This window comes from Pollachius pollachius (assembly GCF_949987615.1).
Source record: "Pollachius pollachius genome assembly, chromosome: 15".
NCBI lineage: Eukaryota > Metazoa > Chordata > Actinopteri > Gadiformes > Gadidae > Pollachius > Pollachius pollachius.
The window spans coordinates 8219855-8241378 of record NC_136948.1 but is presented as its reverse complement, the minus strand read 5'-3'; the positions used below and the strand labels follow the sequence as shown (position 1 = coordinate 8241378).

Here is a 21524-nt window from a genome sequence, read left to right as displayed (position 1 = left end):
ATCTAGAATCGAAAAGTAGAATGACCACAAATGTTTCAAATATATTGTTAAGACACTTCATTGGTGGCGATCAGGTTAGTGTTAACAGTTAATACTGAAATCAAATACGCCTACCAATTTCATTAAATCCCTGGTATTACAACAGCAGTAGATTTGTCAACACAATGTCATGATTCGTACAGTATCACACCGGTCACCTGCTAAATTCTGAGTGCATTGCTGTGAGAAGTTCTTTGAAATTGTCTAATGCAATTCACTTGTTTAGTTACATAACATTTCAACATTCTGCCAGACTTCCGAAGTGATTTGTTTATGAAATTCTAACAATGCATCTTAAAAAAAAATGCTTAAGTTGATCTCTTCCTATGAAAAACATTCAATGTGTTTTAATGAGAACTAAATACAGAATCCAGACTTTCCTTAAAAAAACTTACATAACACCAAAATGCTGAAAATATGAGTAATCTCTGTGACCTATTTCTATAGCAATATAATGTATTATATAAATGTTAATCAAGCAACAATTCCTGAATGTAGTGCAAGTCAAAATTCATCATCACTGGGAGAGGAGCATCTATCTCTGTGTTCCTGGTTCAGGGACCCTTGATCACTACTTTGAGTAACATGTAAAGACTCAAATAAACTTTTCCCAAGATCCTCTAGATCTTTCGACAGTCCATCATGTCCATCTTCCAATGGGTCCAGATGGAGTTCTTCTCCACTGGTCGAAGCGGTTGGTTCACGTTGTTCCTGAGGGAGATCTGCTGTGTCAGTCACACTGGTTTCCAGTTGAGGATGGAGGGTTTTCTCCTTGATTCCTTTATATGTATTGCCATCGTCATTCAACCAATCAGGCACAGTTTCTTCATCAAGTTTGAATTCCTCCGAGTTCTGTTTAGTGTCTATTGCTGAATCGGCCTGCTCAGGAGAGCAGCGATGAAATGGAATCGATGAAGAAACGGTTGGTGAATCACAGTTTGTTCTGCGTGATGCATACGGGAAGAGGGTACTCTCCTCTTCTTTGGTGTGAGACTGTCCTGACACAGGTCCGAGACTGGAGTGGTGCTTATAAAGAGGGTATTTTTCTTCTTTCTCTTCTGCTGCACCAAAGGGGCTAGGGTTACCTCCTGTATCTTCAAAGTCCCTGCGCAAAACTTCCAGAAGGTGGCGCATTTTACCCTAAAAATAAGATTTAGTTACATTAGAGATTGTCTAGAAATAAAAATTGTATTTTCGACGGAAAAAAGAAAGAAATACTACAATAACTAAAGTAATGAAGTAGCATTTTTTTTATAATCGTTGCGATATTATTCAATCTTTATCAATCATCACTACCAACATTAACAAAATAATTGCAATATTTATCTGTGTGCGTTGTAGGTGCTAAGGAATCACCAGGTACATCTTCAGTAGTTTATCAGCTCACCTCCTTAAGTCGACCCCTGTTTTTGTCAATGTGGCGCTCAAACACCCGATCCAAAACCCTGTAGGTAGAAAAACGTCAACTTAAACCAACCAAATACTGTTTCAGTTTACATGTGAGAAGTCATACGTCAGAAAGACCCCACTTAAGTTGTGGGAATTGGAATCAATGGGATAATATAAATACACAACTCAATGAAATATAAAACATAGGTATAGTAAATGTTACACATTATACCTTCAAAGTTAATATAAGAGATATTAAAATAGCCTACCGGTCAGAGAAGAGTCCCCGGGACAATATGTCATCTGTTACATTGACTATAAATTCTAGGTACACTAATTCGTCCTCTCTGTTTGGAAACAAATTGATTAAGGATTAATTATTGCACAATGAACTTGCATTTTAAATGTTGCATCCCACAATTGTGATTATATCCCCTGCAGACACAGAAAACAAACTTACTCTGCAGATGTGCTCATCATACTTGGAGATTTCATGCCTTCTGGTGAAGCCCTGATGAGAATAAAAACACACTTAAAAAAAAGACCCAAGCATTCTGAGGCTTGGGGCGAATGGTCAACACAATGACTACCTATGTCCTTTTCCTCACCAATTTTCCTTGACCTTTATGGAAAACTACATGAGGCCAAGGTAAGATAAGAAGGGGAATTAAAAAGGACATTGACCCCTGACCCCCAACCCCGACTTCCCCCTACCCTTTTTGTCAAGCGACCATGGTTACTATGAAAAACGCTATATAAATCCTAGTTGTTGTTGTTGTTGTTGTTGTTGTTGTTGTTGTTGTTGTTAGGAAAAGACCACCACGTTGCTAAGAGAATCCGAATGCACTAACCCTAAACTAAGCAATTATGCTACTGAAGACTTTATGGACACTGGCCAGCCGGCTTGAAACTAAGTTCCGAAGACTACAAAAATAATATCTTATCTTAGATACTTTAGATTGTATAAAAAGAATTGTCGGTAATGTTGATAGTTTGTTTCTTTGAAATGCCAAATGGTGCAGGACTTTAAATGTTGCTGCAAATCTTTTTTTTTTTTTTTTTTTAAATGGTGGAGAAATGGAACTGCTCTTATCATGGCTGCCACCAAGGTTATTCAAGGTCATCCCACTCCGTTAGGAACCTCCCTCAGCAAAATATACTTTTTCGACCCCAGCCAGAGGCGCCGTGGCGAAGACTTCCTATGACGTTACCTTGATAAAGAGTCCTGTCTCCTGCTGCTGCTGCCAAGCCTCTGGTTGGTAGACAGTAAGACATGCCGGTCGATGGCTTCATCTTCAGACCAGCCCCGGTCAGTATATCCCTGTAACATAATACGATCGGGTAAAAATAAGAAAAACTCTATACTCTATATCCTATACACACACACACAGATCTATATATCCCACAACACACACACACACATATATATATTAAGGAGAATATATATATATTTGTATTTCTCTCCAACAATCCCTCTAGTCACTGCTAATACCTATTTAATGTCACACCATTTTAACGATTAAAGTAACTGATACAAGGGTTTTCTTCCTGAAAATGAATTCATTCAAATCACCTGAGTTTGATCTTCGTAGTCTGATGTTGAGTGACGCTCGAATTCTCTCCTTCCAAGAAATTGAACCAAAGCAGGGGATTAGAACACTTTGAATACATTCTAAAAATATATATAATTAAAACACAAGGTGTTTTTCAAAGAGAGCACCTTCTATGATTTGCCTGTGGTTGCATCGTTCTGGAGTGGGTGGGATCTGGATCAGGGTTCCTCTTTGGCGCTGTATAATAGCGATACTTTGACAGGGTTGAACTCTTATCTGATTTCAGGGTCCTGGGCGTGAAGGGTTTGTCGTGGGTGAAGTAGTGAGAATGTTTTTGGAGCAGATCCCCGCTATAGGTTTTCTGGACCGGGTCCTTGAAGGTTGAGTAGGGGCTCTGGTTGTCGACCAAAGCGAAGGAGGAATGCGCCGACTGCTGCCTGTACAGGTTGGTCTCGGATCTCCGGAAGCTGCACTCTGAAGCTGTGTAAAGCTGGTGCGAGTGGCTCCGAGAACCATGCGATGGATAAACTACCTGCTTAGCGTGGAACGAGGTATTGGGCCTTGGGGTGGAGAATATGGAACTTCCTGAGCAGAACAAGGGACTTTTTTCACCTTGAAGTGATCCTCGGCTCTGAAAATACATCAAGTAGTTCAAATTATTATTATGACTCATTTAAGTGCTTGTGACTCTGCTGCTCAAAGTGTGCTTTTGACTCATGCTAAGGATAAAGACTAACGTCACAGAGATAGACACTGGAGCATGGCATGTGCCAACCAGCCTGTTTCATCTCCGCGGGCTGAAGCCATTAGGTAAAATGTTGGTCTCCGAATCAATATGATGACCTTACAAAAATACTTCAACAGCTCTGCTCAAATTTGATTTCCTACCTCTTCAGAAGGCCGCGAGTCTCTGCCATTGCCTAGTAAGACGGAGTGGGCAGACTGAGGACGCCCACCTCTCCTCAACTGCTCTCGCTTTAGCTGATCATTATCTGGATAAAAAAAACAAATAAATACAATGGGTAAACAAGCTGATGTCACCTATTATTGTAAGGGCATATTGGTCTTCTATTATAAGAGGTCTATGACAATAAAAACATGTATAGATATGTTGCATATTCCACTTACACTTCACACTATGTATCAGGCTCTTGGGTAGTGTGGTATCAATGGAAGCTGATGAAAAACAAGCAAATAACTATGGTAGTGAATGAATGAAACAGCATCATAAGTTAACAATAATAAAATACTACACTTTTAAAGTGTAATTCAGCATTCAAGTAAATATATGAAAATCAGCTAAGAGACAATGCGATATTTACATTCTCTTTTACACCCTACCTTTGGCTGAGTATATCTTTTTGTAATGTGATACCATGTGGTCCTTAACAATGGATTGACTGAGCTTGCTAGATGAACCAGGGCAAAACGCTGTAAACATATAACATGCAAAAACCATATACTGTTATACAATCATCATTAAACATCCATACATTAAAGATTAATAAACTTGAACCATACGTACGGGAGGTTTTTAGAGTGCGCCCTCTCACACTGCTACTTAAGTTACTGCTGCAATCAGATCCAGGCGATGCTCTTCCTATAAAACACCAACACACATATAACAAACTAGCGTTTTAACAACAAAATACGATCCCTCGCTTCAAATGAACGAAATCATAAAGCGAAGTTTAGTTAACGAACTTGTCAAACTGCCTGCAGTATTGTGAAACGCAATTGCTAAGTACTTTGCAACAGTTGACTATCTAAGGCAATGAGAGAAAGCTAGCTAAGTATTATGCTATAGCTAAAGCTTATCATTTCCTCAGTCGCGTACCTCTTTTTGAGTCCATAATAACGTCAATGTATCCCATGGTTTTAGGAGACCTTTAAGTGTACATATTTTGATTTTGAGTGTTGTACAAAGCTCGACATTGCGCTGTAGGTAATCATTTTCCCAGAACAAAGCTACGAAGCTAACGCCAGATTACAAGCAGCTGAGAAAGCTTCCCCGTCGCCATGCTGGTTGCTAGGCTTTCCCCATCGTCCTCAAGCTGCTGACGCTGCAGGGACTGCTGGTGCTACTGGGCTACGACACTCTCTCACTATTCATCCCTACCTACAACCCTACATTGGTCATTCGATCCAGACAAAAAATGCTGCTTATAAAATCAAAAATACTAACAATTATAATAATGTGCTATTATAATCAATTAACTCTAGTATATCTTTTATCATATTTATAATTATATTCATTTATATTCATATATATATATATATATATATATATATATATATATATATATATATATATATATATATATATATATATATATTCAGACTGCTATCCCTTTTTACTTTTATTGTGGACTAAAATAGGAATATAGAGAGAGGGGGAGAAAAAATGATTGAAGTGAGTACAAATTGTGAAAGTGGCATCATTCTGTCAACAGCATATTGTTAATATGGGCATGTTCCTTGTATTGTTTGAAAGAACTTTTGACCTTAAAACATTATGGGTATAGCATTGTGTTTAATTTTCCATTTTTATGTGCAGGCACAAGCGAGAGACAGATAAGCTTTCAGAAACCAATTTAAACTTCCAACTGATTACTTAAAAAAAAACAACACATTTTTTGATGGTTGAAAGTGCATGTGTTTACCCTTCACATAATTATATAGTATTTATTATGAAAAAACATAACATTTCCTTTTTAAAAGTGCTTTATATGAGCCTAGGCTATAATAACCAGCATATCTAAGTGCAATGCATATTTATTTGCAAAAGAGATCATGGATATTACAAATCGGCCACTATATGAAAATGTTTTAATAACTCTTTGTGTTATTATTCATCTTTAACAAGCACCAACATTAAAAAAAAATGTTTGCAATGTATCTGTTTGCGTTGTATTTGCTACTTTATGATTGCCTAATATATACAGTTCCCGATGCTCGTGGATGATGTAATGGTTACGGTCTCCCATTGAATGGGCATAAGCCACCTTTTGATTTCTCCTGCCGCTCCATGCATGTGCCTGCCGCCTAGCAGCCAATGGGTGGGTAATTCCTTTCAAGAGACGATCCACCAGAACCTGCTAATAGTAAGTATTCTAAATAAATCGATAGGTCACAGATCAATTCAATAATGATACAGGGATAATTAGCCTGGGCACGTTTTGTAAACCTGAAAAGTGTTGGTTAACCTAGCTTGTTAAGGTTAGCCATGGAACGAATGGGAAGGGTGGAGGCAGAGGAGCGATGAGCATCATTTCTCCTTTGTTGAATACTGGGTGCTTGAAGTTAATACACCGCTCTCTCTCCGCCTCTTATTTTGAACTGGGCAAGTGTTGTGTTCGACATGTGAAGTGTGGTTCACTACTAGTAAACCCTAATAAAGAGTGGCGATCTGTCAAGCGAACGTCAAGCGCTCCTTGGACAGAGCGGCAGCTCCGCCGGACAAAGAATTCGGTTCAATTGTATTTCGGCGCATCACGATGCGAGGCTGGAATAAGGGAAAGGGAGGGAATCATGTCAAAACAACTGGAAGTGATTCTACATTTTTATAGACGCCGGTGAACAGCCCAAAGGTTTTTTGTTTCTTAAAACCAAAAGCAGCCATGAAATTCCCTATAGAAAGCCCAAGGAAACAAGTTAATTGGGACCCAGAACAAGGTTGGTTGAATACTTTATACCTTCTCTATGGCTCATTTTCAAGTGTCATATAAACAGATACTTTGAGTTTCTGTAAGGATTGGGCATTTCGAATGAAATGGGCAAGTTATAATATTCGAATGTACCCATGTATTAGACATATAAACATACTATTTGTGGTATGTTTCCTCTTTAGTTTCATACTTGCCTAAGGATGTTTTGGTTCGTTGGATGCGTTTTTATTACGGGTTTCCCCACAAAAGAAAGCGTTGGGGAATATATTTCTTTCTTCTCCACCATCCCCAGTGTCATCAGCTGTGGCTCGCTGAGTGCGCCCTCAAAGATGCAGCGGAGAGTTGAGATGCTCCCATAGCGGACCATGGAAGATTAGCACTCGGCAGGCTGCCCAACCATTATTCTATGCTTTTAATGCAGAACTCACTTTGTGTTTCCACAAACAGCGCAAATGTCTTGGCTAATAATGTGCTTGAGGTTTTGGCACCCTTTCTCCCTTTTTTTCCGCAGCCGGTGCGCTACAGTGCGCCCGCAAACGTCTGTGCCTCGTAACGTCTGTGCCTCGCTAGGGTAGCCTATTTGTATTTAGTTGCGTAGTTCATGTTTCACTTGAACATCCAAGTAACTTGACTTCTAGAATTTCGTATGATCTGTACCAATGGATACTAATCGATATAGGGATTGCGTTGTGGCGCTATAGCTGAGTGATGTGGAAATTTGGGTTGGACTCCAGTCGCTATTCGGCACACCTAACAACAATTCCTTGACATTCTGAAGCCTACAGCAGTACCAGTCAAGCAATCCTTCACCAACTGGCCTTATTCGATTTGTACATGGAAAAGGCAATCAATATGAAGCAGCTGCCGGTTTCTATGTCCTTTTACAATGAAGACCCACATATCTCAAATTACAAAATGTATTATTTCCCTGACGTTATGTGTGGGTGTGTGGGTGTGTGTGTGTGTGTGTGTGTGTGTGTGTGTGTGTGTGTGTGTGTGTGTGTGTGTGTGTGTGTGTGTGTGTGTGTGTGTGTGTGTGTGTGTGTGTGTGTGCGCGTATGTCGATGTGTGTGTGTGACGTTAACTGCCACGGTAGTGATTCGATTATCTTTAAACGCCAGGCCGGATAATATTAAGCCCACTTTGCACTGTACTTATAGATGTTGTTAAATGTTGATCCAATGACAACACCATGCACAACAATCTACGATGCCGAGTTTCAAATGCTGTACATCATGCTGAAACTGTACATCACTTCAATCAATCCCTCCCTTCTCAATCCTCCTCCCCCCAACCCTACACCCCCCCAACCCTCCCCAGTATTTCAGTGCCATACTCTTGTTCTAAAAATAGCTCACTGATGCCTATAATGTCATAAGAAGTCCAGTGGCTAAGAATTCCATTTGTTTATTGATTCAGTCATTCAGTGTGTCAAAGGGTCCGCTTACCAGATTTACGTCCCTAGTAGAGAGTGTGTGACACTTCCTGCGTGTCCTTGGTTCCCAATGGCGATCAATAATGTTTGTATGCGTGTCTTTGTGGTGCATTTCTATGTGCGTGCGTGTGCGTGTGTTATTGTGTGCACACCTGCGTGCGTGTTTATGTATGTGTGTTTGTCGTGATGGATTATTGTGCAGGCCTATGTGCCACATGCATGCAAGCCTATGTGGCATACGGTGACTTTCACGCAAGGCATGCTAAAACCAAAGCTGCAGAACTGTAGTCATTGCCATTCAAAGACGAAATAAAATGGAGGAATAACAACATCTATTGCAAATAATGTTTGTTATTTAAAATATATACATTAGAAGTGATTTTCAATCAAGTTTCTGTCGTCTTTAAAAATACCGGGGTATGCCTTGCCTTCATAGCTTATATAGACTGCTAACCAGTGGCCTATGCTCTCAGACAGAACTATTATTAGTTTTTCCCATTATCCTCAATCCTACCATTAGGGTTTTTATTCACCAACACATTCTTTTATAGTCGCTGTAACCACTGCACAGCACTGATTGCGCTAAAGAAAACCAAGAGTCTGAGAGGTGAAGACTGGGATCTTTGATAGCTTATACAAGACTTTAGATACATGTAGAAAGATCTGCAAATGTCTACGTCCTTGGCCATGTCTCCCATCTTGGACCCCAGCCACAATGTGTGCATTATAAAGCCTATTTGGATGCCAATACCAACACTGGCTGTTCTCCTATTTTCATCTGTTCTATTAGAGAAATTGTATCCCGGTTTTCCCCAGGACAGTGTGTGACTTGTGCACTTTATGTTATGCCATATTGCTGTGACAGGTGTATATTTTAAGTGCACCCTTGGCTTCTTGGTCGCCGCACTGCCGCAATGCTATAAAAGCAGACACAGTCACACACACCCATACTAAGAAGAGGTAGTATTTATAAGATTGATTGTTATTTTTATAATTCATGCTCTGATATTCCCCCCCGAAACCTAATTGGATGTATGGTACCATTGATTAATTCTCCCTCAATAACAAATCACAGAAATGAAAATGAAGTTGTGCTGAATAGTATCCCTGATGATTCAGGCAGGGAGATTGAATGCTTCCACTAAGATGTTGACTGGCACAGCTCAGAGGACTAATGTCATTAGGCTGATGAATGTGGTCATCTCAACTCTCTTTGGGGCCCATGCATAAGTATGAGTATCAAATGCAGAGCCATACAAACAGGCCCTGCACATTGCCTTGCAAGGTTGCTTGAAGCTACTGTCCTTAATGAATTGAAGACTGATTGCATTGCGCAACAGATTTTTGGTGATTTTATTCCCTACTAACTTACATACATCGTGTTATGTATCATGTTAGCATGACGATGAACCAATGACCAGTTAGGTATCTGAGTTCATATGTATTGGTCAACAATTATTTTTATCCAGATCAAAATAAACAATAAACAACCATGTCCTGGTTTTTCTTTAATACCCTTTCCAATTATTACCCCCCCCCCCCCCCCCCCCCCCCCCCCCTTGCTCTCTCTCACTCTCTCCTCTCTCTCTCTCTCTGTAGTGGCGATCCAGACCACCTTGGCACCGCCCCGGAAGTCCCAGCCGGGGGCGGCGAAGTCCAGCCTGGTCCAGGCCAGCGTCACGGCCATGCAGAGCCCCTCGGCGGCAGGCTGCGACGCCAAGGCCAACGGCCACTGCCCCCTGCCGCGCCTCTCCATCTCCTCGCGCTCGGCCAGCGTGGTGGCCAGCATGGACGCCGGCTACGAGGGGGCGGAGGCGGCGCTCCACTCGGTGATGAAGTGGAAGACGGTGCTGGGCGTGTTCGTGGTGGTCCTGCTCTACCTGGTGTGCGGGGGGCTGGCTTTCAGGGCCCTGGAGCAGCCGTTCGAGAGCCACCAGAAGGACAGCATCACCCACGAGAAGTCGGAATTCCTAAAAAAGCACTCCTGCGTCAGCCCCGACGAGCTGGAGGCCCTCATCCAGGTGGGTGGGGGGTCGGCGCTGGGAAGGAGCGCGTGGGGAGTTGAAGAGATATTGCATGCATGCATGTGTCTTGTTGTATGATGCCATGTTCACACATCATGTAACAGCGTCATCAGTGTCTCAATGTTTCACATTCATGGTAGTAATTTTTGTTTGCCACACTAAAAAGTTTAAATTTGTTTAAATTCATGCCTTTCCTCATCCGCATGCCCAGACTACTTTAGCACTTCACGTCACAATCATTGATTGTCAGTGTTTGCCAATCCTAAAACAATTCTGTTGTCTCATTCATTTAAATTGTTTTATCTGAATAGACTAAGATGCTAGACCACAGTTTTCAAAAGTATCCACTTTTGCACATCCGCAGATCATCTTGATGATTTTAGGTGTGTGGATTGAAAGCCAAAACTGATTATGGCCCCTAAGTTTAAGTTTATATCCTGTGAATTACCTTTAACAACCATGTTGAAGGCCTATGAGAGTTACCCTTCGCTCTCAATAAGTAGTTTTACGCAGCGTACTTTTACGTAGCTTGACGTATGAGAACCATACGAACCCATGAACTAAATAATATAGATGCATTCACTGGATGAATCATATAAATTACCTCTACACAGATATTTTAATTTGACAGAGAACTAATGTACATCCAATAATGAGCTTCATTAAATATAGTCACGTTGAAACGGCGATCTGTCATCTATACTCCGTCCTTATACGTTGTCCTTCAGGAAATAAAGAGATGATAAGAATAATAAGATACCCTTTTAACACACTTAGTATTCACTAATAGGTTGTGATAAAAGTGATAAGGTTATTATGTAAGCTCGGACATAGCATGGAGATTCAATGAAATTGTACTATTCTAAAACATATTAGTTTGTGGAAGCCTTTCTCCTATTAGTTGCTTTACTTTATTATAAAGATTGAATTGATATATTAAATGCAACTCTATTTAATGCAACTCTAAAACGTTATCTTCATTTGATCTCTCATCCAAATATTGTTCTTACAATTAAGTTGACTAGGGATCGATTATCCAGTTTGTCGATTTTGTAAATTGTGTATTGTATTGTGTATAAAACTACCCAAAAGTGGAACCTTTAACAACCAGAAACTGTGCAATTAATAATCATCTTCATAATTGTCATATTCTTTTTTTTCATTTTTCTTATCTTATCCTTTTATTAAATGTAATTCTCTTACATTTCTGTTTCATTCTCTATGGCAAAACCTATAGAAATAAGCAGTAATTATCCCAGGGAACCAAGCAGTGTGTCACGTCAGTCGGTTGGCAGCTGATTTTCTGGCAACGCCAGCAGAGAACAGAAGCGTTACGCCGCCTCACACATAAGTGAGTTAAAGAACGCTCTGTTGCGTTACGCCGCCTACCCTTGCTGTTAGAACAACCACTGCTGGGTGATGGAAAATTATGCCGCTACACCCAATTTTCGTAACATTCATAACACTGCAAATGAAAGGGATTTCATCTGTGGGCCTTAAGCTCAAAATGAACAGTCAGATCGTAGAAGGGAAATCCTGTGTCCATCCAAAGTATTTTTCTTGAACGGCCACGGGCACAATGGAAAGATCTCAAATGTTTTTCCCAGAGAGGACAGTCCAGTGGACGTGGTGCCAGAGGAAGCATATGCAGGAGCTTCCTGCCAGACTGGGACCACAAGTCATCTGACAGCTGAAGTTTAACATGTAACATTACTGCCATCTCAGCAGAGTTCCCCTTTGTAGTACTACACTTTTATGTTGTTGGTGCAGTGTATGCGGTGAAGGATAGGCCTCAGCATTGTATTTAGCTCAACCTTGTCTCTCTCAAGCTTGAACTAACCCAACCAACAGAAAGAGACCACACCATAGTATCTAACACACTCCTGTTTCCACTAGAGTGACTGCGTTTGACGTGAGCTTCTTCAACATCGTTTCAGTTGAAAATTCAATAATTCAGACCGCTCTCCTTTGCCCCCATTTCAGTCGTCCCTCTTTCTCCCCTCGCGCCTCAATACATTTATAGGATTGTTACTACGGAATGTGAAGGTACGAAGAACTATTACCAGCTACCGGAAATCGATGTCAGTGTTCCCAGAAGGAAGGTGGAGTTAATGAAGGAAACCTTTAGTCGTGAGTTCACATGGCATCCATTATTCATGGCCAAGCAGTTGCAGACCAGTATTGCTAAATACCTGGTATCCTGGATAAGGTCATATCCACATGCTGTTCGGAGCTGGTAAATAGTGCTGACTGGATTCATAGTAAAAACAAAAAAACCTGTTGCATCTTGCCAGTATATACAATGAGTCATGTTGAATGCCATCACACATTGTCTGAATTTGATGTAATAAGACATACAATTATTTAATTAACGTAAAACTAATAAGAAACATTAGTGTGGTTACTTGAATTCAGAAATAATCAAAAGTATTGAAGTGTTTCAAAGTAAGATTCTGAATGTAGGGATTTGAAATAAATGACATAAACTGGCATTTGAAACAGTTTGAATTGTAAAGAAACGACCCTGAGAGGATTCCCAGCACTGTATCTAACAGGTTGCATAGCCAGGAGGCCTTAATCGTTGGAAGGCACTCCAACACTCAGAAGTCTGAAAGTACACAGCAGAGGGATTTTGACGTGACTCACTGTTTGTACGGGGGAATTGACAGAATGATGGCGTGGTGTTCCCTAATGTGCCTTTATGTAAGTATGCGTGAGTAAGATAAAGAGAGCAAGAAAGACTTGACAGACAATACTTGTAAGGGTACTAATTGTAAAAAGGTAATTGTATCGAGAAGTCCCTAAGTTGGGTGGAGATGGTGCCGTTTCCTGATGCAAGACTAAGCGCTTCTGGTTGGTAGAACACTGAACAAACCCCTGGTGTTGTTTGCGGGGGAGAGATGAGCCAGTGTCTGTGGAAGGGACTGTTTTGCCAAACGTTGGCTACTTTGGGTACTGACTCACACTGGCAGGGATGCGAGGCATGTCAGCATATGCTGACATGGCAGGCTTTATATTAAGGGTCTCTCAGCATTAATAATGTGCAACCACCCAGTGAGGGCTGTTCACCCTAGGCAGCCTGATTGGCTGTTTCGGTGACTCATCCAGTGCTCCCCAGTGACTAGGGGCTGCCAACACCTGGCACCCCGGCTTGGCCCTCTAATGACTCACTTGAGCCACTAGAAATCTCATTGGGCATCGAGAGCCAATGTTTCGTATTAAACACAGCTATCAGCCTTTACCTATCTACTATATCTATCAATCTGTGTAGCATTTATATATCTATCCAGCTGTCTGTCTACTGTATCAGTCTATCCAGCTGTCTGTTTGTCCTTTTATTTTTGTTTTGTATCACAATGAGTATGAAAACATTGGGACATTGTTTGCCATATTTACTATACACTGAAGAGGCCAATTTAAAATAACTTTGTGAATTGCATACAGATTGAGTTTAATGTTAATCTGTGCACACACAATTTTATCAAACTGTTGCAGGAAGTGTATGCGTGTGTGTGTGTGTGTGTGTGTAAGAGAGAGAGAGCGAGAGGAGAGAGAGAGAGAGAGAGAAGTGAGTGGTAGATATGGGAGAGAGAGAAGGAGAGTTGATTACAATATACATTAAATTAGCATAGTATCTTAAAAGCAGCAGTAATAAAACAAGAGCCAGCTGGCAGACCATCCGCCTGCTCTAAGCCCCCTAAGCTATGACCGCCTTTTGTGTTGCATTTGTGAAAGTGGCTCAATATCGAGCCTGAGGTGCCTTCAAAATATTTCCAAAATAGAGTTTCAATATCATGCATCATGCTTCATATTCCCATTTCTGCAAATTTGTATCAATGCACACTATTGGTAAACTAATACACTACGGGCCTGGCTGGTAAAACCATTGAGGTCTATAAATAGACGTCCTCATGAAGCATTCAGATAGAGTGTGGAGCTTTTTATAGCTCCTAGCCGCTTCCACAATGAACCCTTTTTTCCTTTATCAAAATGACATTTTTAATTGCTGATCAGCCTTCTTGAAGCGACCACGGCTGCCGAAGCCAGGGCAGAAAATAATTCAACGTTACTCTAATGTGATGGTTTCAGATACAGACATCAGTGCTATTAGAAAGAGATGTAGGAGAAAAACTGACCCAGGCCCAGCCTTTTAATATCTACATATTTGAAGAAATTGTTAAGCTTGGCAAAATATAATAAATGTTAGGCGCAAAAGCTTTTCTTATTGCTGAAAGTGTCTGTTTGGCTGACCTGCTACTACGGAGAATGACAGAGACCGAGGCAATGACAAAAATGCACTTTAAAATGTATCTAATTTCCAAAATCTAGAGCGAAATAAAAAGCATAGAGAGAGAAATGTGGAAATGCTCATTTCTTTGTACTACGCATAATGATGTTAAACATGGAGATTTTGATTACTTGAAGAAAAACGTTCAGGTTAGGTACAAAGGGAGATATTTTTATTTTTCTTCTGCTGCTTTAAATAACAAAGATACATCCATGGGAAACCTTAGTCTGAGCCAGACAATTAGATGATGAGAGGAAGAGGAACAAAGCAAATGTGTAGGGGATACAAACAACGTCTTATCATTTTGTATCACACATCCCCCTGAGTGTTGAGAAGAATTGCATTTGAACCGAGATGCAATGGTGATTTGAACATGTAATAACATAATTGCAAATCAGGAATCGGGGTAATTACATTTCAAGCAATAAAAACGCAGTAATGTGCTGTATCTGCTGGAGCATGTTCGTAGCTGAGGACAGGATAAACATAGATGATCCATCCTGAAGGATTATGGTTATGTTTTGGTAAACACAACCAGCTTTAAGTGTATAAGAATCAATCCCCTCGCTTTTTATATTTTCAACATTATTTTCTTATCATCGTCTTTTTATGGCATCTGCCATTCTGTGACTCATGCGTATTTCCTCCTTGATCCCATTTTAACACTTGCAACCGCCCAGGGTTATTCCATAGAGGGTTCATTCGCCCGCACTCAGAGCATTAAGCACCCTCGCGTCAAGACTGTTATGCCACCGGAGGCTTCTGTCATTCACGTGTCAAATATAAACACACTAAAGCACTCACACACACACAAACACACACGCACGCACACACAAACACACACACACACAGACACACACACACACACAGACACACACATGCTTCGTATGGCCCTCATTTGCACGCAGTGGGGCAGGTGGTGAATTACCATACCGCAGTACCGTGCCGCCCTTGCGCCTTTTGCAGTGTGAGTTAATGGCAGACATGATGCACATAAGTTCAATTCTTGCACCAATGCTTGGGGAAAACCCAGCAGTGAGCTGCTTGTTTTACAGAGGGTGCAGTGGTGTATAGTAGCTGACCGATTAGAAATCAATCTCATCTAAAAGGTGCTGGTTTGACCCCTGCCCTCCAGAAGCGAACCCGAGGACTCCTCCTGGCAGAAATGATGGGGACGTCCTTGAACAGGTCATTTAACCCCTAAATCTTCATGACAGGCTGCTCAGTATCACACACGACCAACCTTTACTACCATGTTGGTGTGTGTGTGTGACGTGTCTTTGTGTGTGCGGATCAAATAAATGCACTTTAAGCGCAATGTGATTCGCTTCAACGGAGCAAGTGACTTGGATGCATCAAGCAACATGCTCAAGGGCAATTCACTCACAAGTTATCGGATCAATATGATTCCCATATGGGTTTCAAACATTTATTTCAAAACGTTTATCCACAACCATCTCATAAAACATTTCTTAACACATGAAGTAAAGAATTTTGTGAAACATTTTTGTGAAACATTTCACCAAACATTTCGGAAAAAACATTTCAACAAGAAATGTCATCATACATTTCATAAAACATTTCTTTCTTTCTTTCCCCAGCATTCTATAGACGCTGTGAGTGCCGGAGTGAGTCCCATCGGAGACACGTCCTACAATTCCAGTTACTGGGACCTTGGCAGTGCCTTCTTCTTTGCCGGGACCGTCATCACAACCATAGGTAGGCCTGTGTACTCAACCCTGTCGTAAGCACAAAAGGACTATGACTCAGGACGATTACAGTATGAATGCCGGATTAATATAAAAGCACACAGTTTCTGAGTCATACATTTGATTTGATTTAAATGCCTTTAAAAGGTGGTGCTTTGAAGGAGTTCAAACTCATTTGAAAATGTCCCCCGCCTGAGTTTTCCGACAATATTATCTTTTGCTCTGATTTCTTTTTTTCTTGTTTCTCCCTGCCTCTTGCTAAATCTTAGTAAGTCTGGGTCATGATTAATGCTATTCTTTGAGTAAGTAATGTAATTAGTGTTCCTCTAAGAGATAATTTACCTCAGCCTTGTTGCTCCTGGCAGCGTTGTATAACTCCCTTGATCGACCAATGAGGTTGCATATGAAGATCTCGAAAGTCTATATGACAGTTTATTGCTCTAGAACATCCTCATACTTCTTATTGTAGCTCCCTTTCTACAACAAGTTCAACCTCAGTCTCCTTCTCCTCTATATTCCCATTCAACCATGAGAATATAGACCATTAACCATTAATTACGAACTCCTGTGTTTCTCCTCCTCCTCCTCCTCCTCCTCCTCCTCCTATTAGGCTATGGGAATATCGCACCGAGCACAGAAGGTGGGAAGATATTCTGTATCTTGTATGCCATCTTCGGCATCCCACTATTTGGGTTCCTGCTGGCCGGGGTCGGAGACCAGCTGGGCACTATCTTTGTGAAAAGTATCTTGAGAGTTGAGAAGATCTTCAGGGTGCGTTCTCTCCAACGTCATTGTGTTATCTTTTGTTATCTTTTGTTAATGGTGTTTTCAAGAGACTGTTGGTTGGTGTAGGCATCAATTGAACCACCCACAAAGTGCAAAAATAAGCAGTGTCTTATTTAAACCGCAGGATAGATCTTAACCACCCGTGGTTGACAACTGTTCCCCATTATTAGCCTGGCTCTGTAAAACAGATTTCCCCCCCCTTCACACAGAGTCTGGTAGAGATTTAAGCTTAATAGCATTAATACCTAATACCCTTTTAATCTTATTTCATAATAGCCCTTTTTTATATAGATAAAAGGGATCTATTTTATAACAAACATTGAATAATCTAATTTTGATTGCGTGGTTAAGCAGATTCATATGAGTTAATTATGCAGCTCTCATTGGCAACCCTTCCTTTTAAAGACACCTAATTACTAATTATGAATTAAGTATTTGGTCGTTAAATACATGGAAATTGTTATATACTATTGGGTTTGTACCACTTTTAACCCTAACCACTGGCTAACCCACCGTCATCTTCTTTCCAATCAACAATTTATATGACATATCTTTTTTTATCGTTTGTTTTCCAGCAAAAACACAAGCAGATCACCCAGATGAAGATCAGGGTGGTCTCCACCATCCTCTTCATCCTGGCCGGCTGCATCGTCTTCGTCACCATACCCGCCGTCATCTTCAAACACATCGAGGGCTGGAGCGCCCTGGAGTCCCTCTACTTTGTAGTCATCACCCTCACCACCATCGGAATAGGAGACTATGTCGCAGGTGTGGGACTAGTGGCCGGACGGCCGGTGTAGTATCTGATGTGGAATTAATGACGTCATGTCGTATTATCATAGAAGTTGTCCATGCATAATCGAATGCCTTTGAGGCTTTCTATGTGTCGACCCATCTACCTCTGTTTGTCTACTGTGTTGGTGCCTCTCTCTGTCTGCCTGTCTCTCTCTATTTCTCTCTCTCTCGCTGTCTGTCCCACTCTTTCTCGCTCTCTCGCTCTCTTGCTCTGTCTCACGCTTGCCTTGTGGCGCTGTCTCTCTCTCTCTCGCTATCTTAATCGCTGTTGAGAAACACATTATTGTTATACCTCATTCCCACCACCAGGCGGAGACCGGAGGATCCAGTACAAGCCTTGGTACAAGCCCCTGGTGTGGTTCTGGATCCTGGTGGGCCTAGCGTATTTCGCCGCTGTGCTCAGCATGATCGGGGACTGGCTGCGAGTGCTGTCCAAAAAAACCAAGGAGGAGGTGGGTTCAGTTCACTCAGCATCTGCTCCTCTCCTCCCCGCCTTCCCTTAGTCCACCGTCTTCCTCTTGGCAGCATCTTAGGACCAACTATATGAATATATATACTACAATATAATGTTGTATTTCCTTATACATTAAAAATGCACAGATTGGATTATTGATTACAGATTTTGGGGTTAAAAATTATTTTCTAGTCATAGGTGATGTTGCTTGATAAACAGTAACCACCAGATATCTTATCTATAGATAAGTATTCATAATTTTAGTCATGGATGAATAATATTCAAATCTATCTATTACAATCGTAAAACATTTGGCAGGATCAACACTGATGTTTTCAGAACAACAAACTGTAAATGTACAGCCTAGATTACACCAGGGTTGTAATCTGTATCTTCCTCCAAGGTGGGGGAGATCAAATACAACTGGGGTTGTAACGTGTGTGTGGACATGTACTTCCTCCAGGTGGGGGAGATAAAACACGACTAGGGATGTAAGTAAGGGTTACCTACATAAATAAGCCCCATCAGGGCGAAGCAAGCCCCCTCCACTTTGCATCGGTGTCCGGTTCGCCCTGTCTGGGCTTAATTTCCCGATAATGACCATCATTCTATACATTATCCCGCTTATTACACGGCTAATTGCCAAAACGAAAAAATAACTTCACGCAGTGTGTCTTTTTACAATTTATTTGTTACCAGTCGTAGTGTTGATCAGCAGAGAAATAGTTTGCCGAAGACGTTGAGGGTTTTTATCCGGTAGGCTTCAGATCAGCTGACGTTGCTTAGCAACTGAATACGCCAGGGTTGATAAGTTACCGGACTACTTGTGGAGTGCTACGAAAGACGTGAATCAGAGGCAAAAAATTCACTTTCCTTGACAGCGGTCAGTTATGCTTAGCAACGTTCAATTATGAAAATGAATTGACCGCTGTACATTTGAAAGGCCCATTCATGTGAATTGAGCATTCTACAGCATTAAGAAGAGCCGTGTAATAATGTGTGTATGAGTACTTCCTCCTGGTGGGTGAGATCGAACACAACAAGGGCTGTAAGGTTTGTATATCGTTACTTCCTCCAGGTGGGGGTGCGATCAAACACAACTAGGGCTGTAACGTGTGTGTATCGTACTCCCTCCAAGTGGGGGCCATCAAACACAACTAGGGCTGTAACGTGTTATAGGTACTTCCTCCAGTTGGGGGGCGGTCAAACACAACTAGGGCTGTGACGTGTTATAGGTACTTCCTCCAGGTGGGGGTGCGATCAAACACAACTAGGGCTGTGACGTGTGTGTTTCGGTACTCCCTGCAGTTGGGGGGCGATCAAACACAACTAGGGCTGTAACGTGTTATCGTACTCCCTCCAAGTGGGGGCCATCAAACACAACTAGGGCTGTAACGTGTGTGTATCGGTACTTCCTCCAGTTGGGGGGCGATCAAACACAACTAGGGCTGTAACGTGTGTGTATCATACTCCCTCCAAGTGGGGGCCATCAAACACAACTAGGGCTGTAACGTGTGTGTATCGGTACTTCCTCCAGGTGGGGGAGATCAAGGCTCACGCCGTGGAGTGGAAGGCCAACGTGCGCGCCGAGTTCCGGGAGACGCGGCGGCGGCTGAGCGTGGAGATCCACGACAAGCTGCAGCGCGCCGCCACCATCCGCAGCATGGAGCGGCGGCGCCTGGGCCTGGAGCAACGCGCCCAGTCCCTGGACATGCTGTCCCCCGAGCGCCGGGCCGTGTTCACCAGCCTGGACGGCGGCCGCTTCAAGACGTCCTCCCAGGATAGCATCGACACCAAGCTCCACAACCTGCGGCTCAAGGGTGCCGGGGAGCACCACCCCTGCGGCCCCCTCGAGCCTTCGCGACCGCCGCACCCGGAGGCGACCACCGCCAACACCGCGGCGCTCTCGGCGGCGACGGCGGTGCCTTGCTGTTCTTCGTCGTCCTCTCCTTCGTCGTCGGAGGAGAACCTGTTTGGCCTGCGCTTCGGCTCGCTCACCAAGCTGGTGAAGCGCCAACGCCACTGCGAGCCCAAGATGGTCATCCCGGAGGACGTGCGGCGCATGTGCGAGGCCATGAGTGAGGGAGGGGGCGAGGGGAGAGGGGGAGCCATGCTGGGGGAGGAGGAGGAGAGGCACGAGGAGGAGGAGGACAGGGGGGAGGAGGAGGAAGAGGAGGAGGAGGCGCCGGGTGACGTGGAGGAAGGGGGAGGGGAGAGGAGGATGGAGAACAGCAGCATGACGAACCTGTCGCGCTACGCCATGGAGCGCTGCCAGCTGAACGCCATGCTCATGCAGGCGTGCGCTACAGAGGAGGAGTTGTGATAGGGGGAGGAAAACGTAGTTCAGACGTAGATAGACATATAGAATTAGGGAGAGGGAGAGGGGGAGAGAGATTAATAACAGAGAATAAGTGAGAGAATGCAGAACCGAGGGCAGATCCATTCAGATGTCAAGAGGAAATGTGCCTTTTTTAGTTTTTTCCTAAACGCCCAGATACGGGAGTGCTCAGAAAGACTTTTGTGAGAGTCTCTGTGCCATAAAGCCATGGGAATCTACTGTGTCGCCAAAAATAAAAGAAAGGAAAGGGTAGAGAAAGCGTAGACATGTGGTGAGATACCTTGTTTCTCAGTTCACGAATGAACAACTTGTTCCTTGCATTTAATAACTTTCCCCAGCCTTCACCAACCTTCCTCCTCCTCGCCTCTTGCCTCTTGCTTTGCCTTGGCAGCCATGGTGATGTTTTTTTTAATATATTCTATGTAACAATGTGCGCAAGAGGACCCACTGCCCTCGTGACATGGTTCTTCAGACATGCTACCGATCCCCGCCTTTGCATCTCGTACTGTGTGGAGCTATTTTTAGCTTTGTCGGCATATGCTACAAAATAGCCCCAGGGTCTAACAAACAAAGTCGTTTACATTATGTTTTCTGCTGGATTAATACACTTGATGTGCATTCACCCATCTAAACCGACATGTACGATTATTCCTTCATGCTGTGGAACGTTTTTCGATTCATAGCCTAAGGATATGAAATGCTAATTTAAAAGAATGCAGGAATCTCTTTTCCTGGTCTTTATTGTGCATGGTTGTTGTATATGAAGCTGTTACCCAAATGCAGTCGAATATGTACCTGCTTTCAAGAAATCTTGGGAGTCATAGCAGTGCTTACTGTCAGACTTTGGTCGATCTGAAATCACTGATATTGTTTTCTTTTTACTTAAATGTTTTTCTCCTGGTTTTATAACCAGGAGATTTCAAATTATTGAGATCTATTTCTTCATTTCATTCACGATTCGCGAACCATGACTTCCAAGGGCTGGAGTCCAGGGGAAAATAACACTGTCTTAGTAAGACTCATATTCTCCACGATATGTTGTTTCT

At 42.4% G+C, this 21524-nt stretch overlaps 2 protein-coding genes across 2 annotated transcripts; one reads left to right on the top strand and one right to left on the bottom strand.

The window, feature by feature from the left end:
- Positions 1 to 309: 309 nt before the first annotated feature.
- On the bottom strand, positions 310 to 4888 carry spata7 (spermatogenesis associated 7). The gene is made up of 12 exons (XM_079751761.1): positions 4819 to 4888; positions 4507 to 4581; positions 4323 to 4412; positions 4110 to 4157; positions 3870 to 3973; positions 3149 to 3612; positions 3002 to 3050; positions 2640 to 2749; positions 1889 to 1939; positions 1698 to 1775; positions 1427 to 1484; positions 310 to 1179 (listed from the first exon to the last, which is right to left on the bottom strand). Exons 1-12 carry the CDS (start codon positions 4853 to 4855, stop codon positions 544 to 546), a joined length of 1800 nt encoding a protein of 599 aa, XP_079607887.1. The 5' UTR covers positions 4856 to 4888; the 3' UTR covers positions 310 to 543.
- Positions 4889 to 6601: 1713 nt separating this feature from the next.
- kcnk10b (potassium channel, subfamily K, member 10b) lies at positions 6602 to 20463 on the top strand (the record flags this gene model as incomplete). Its single annotated transcript, XM_079751762.1, has 7 exons — positions 6602 to 6656; positions 9684 to 10105; positions 15998 to 16115; positions 16716 to 16876; positions 17467 to 17659; positions 17996 to 18138; positions 19678 to 20463. 7 exons carry the CDS (start codon positions 6602 to 6604, stop codon positions 20461 to 20463), a joined length of 1878 nt encoding a protein of 625 aa, XP_079607888.1.
- Between the last annotated feature and the right edge of the window lie 1061 nt (positions 20464 to 21524).

Bases quoted from the DNA above. Each gene is read 5' to 3' on its own strand.
- spata7 (XM_079751761.1), bottom strand. From the start codon at position 4,855: ATGGGATACATTGACGTTATTATGGACTCAAAAAGAG. The intron at 1,940-2,639 runs GTAACGTCATAG...TATTCTCATCAG, and splicing joins AGACAGGACTCTTTATCAAG to GGCTTCACCAGAAGGCATGA. The intron at 1,180-1,426 runs GTGAGCTGATAA...TCTTATTTTTAG, and splicing joins ACAGGGGTCGACTTAAGGAG to GGTAAAATGCGCCACCTTCT.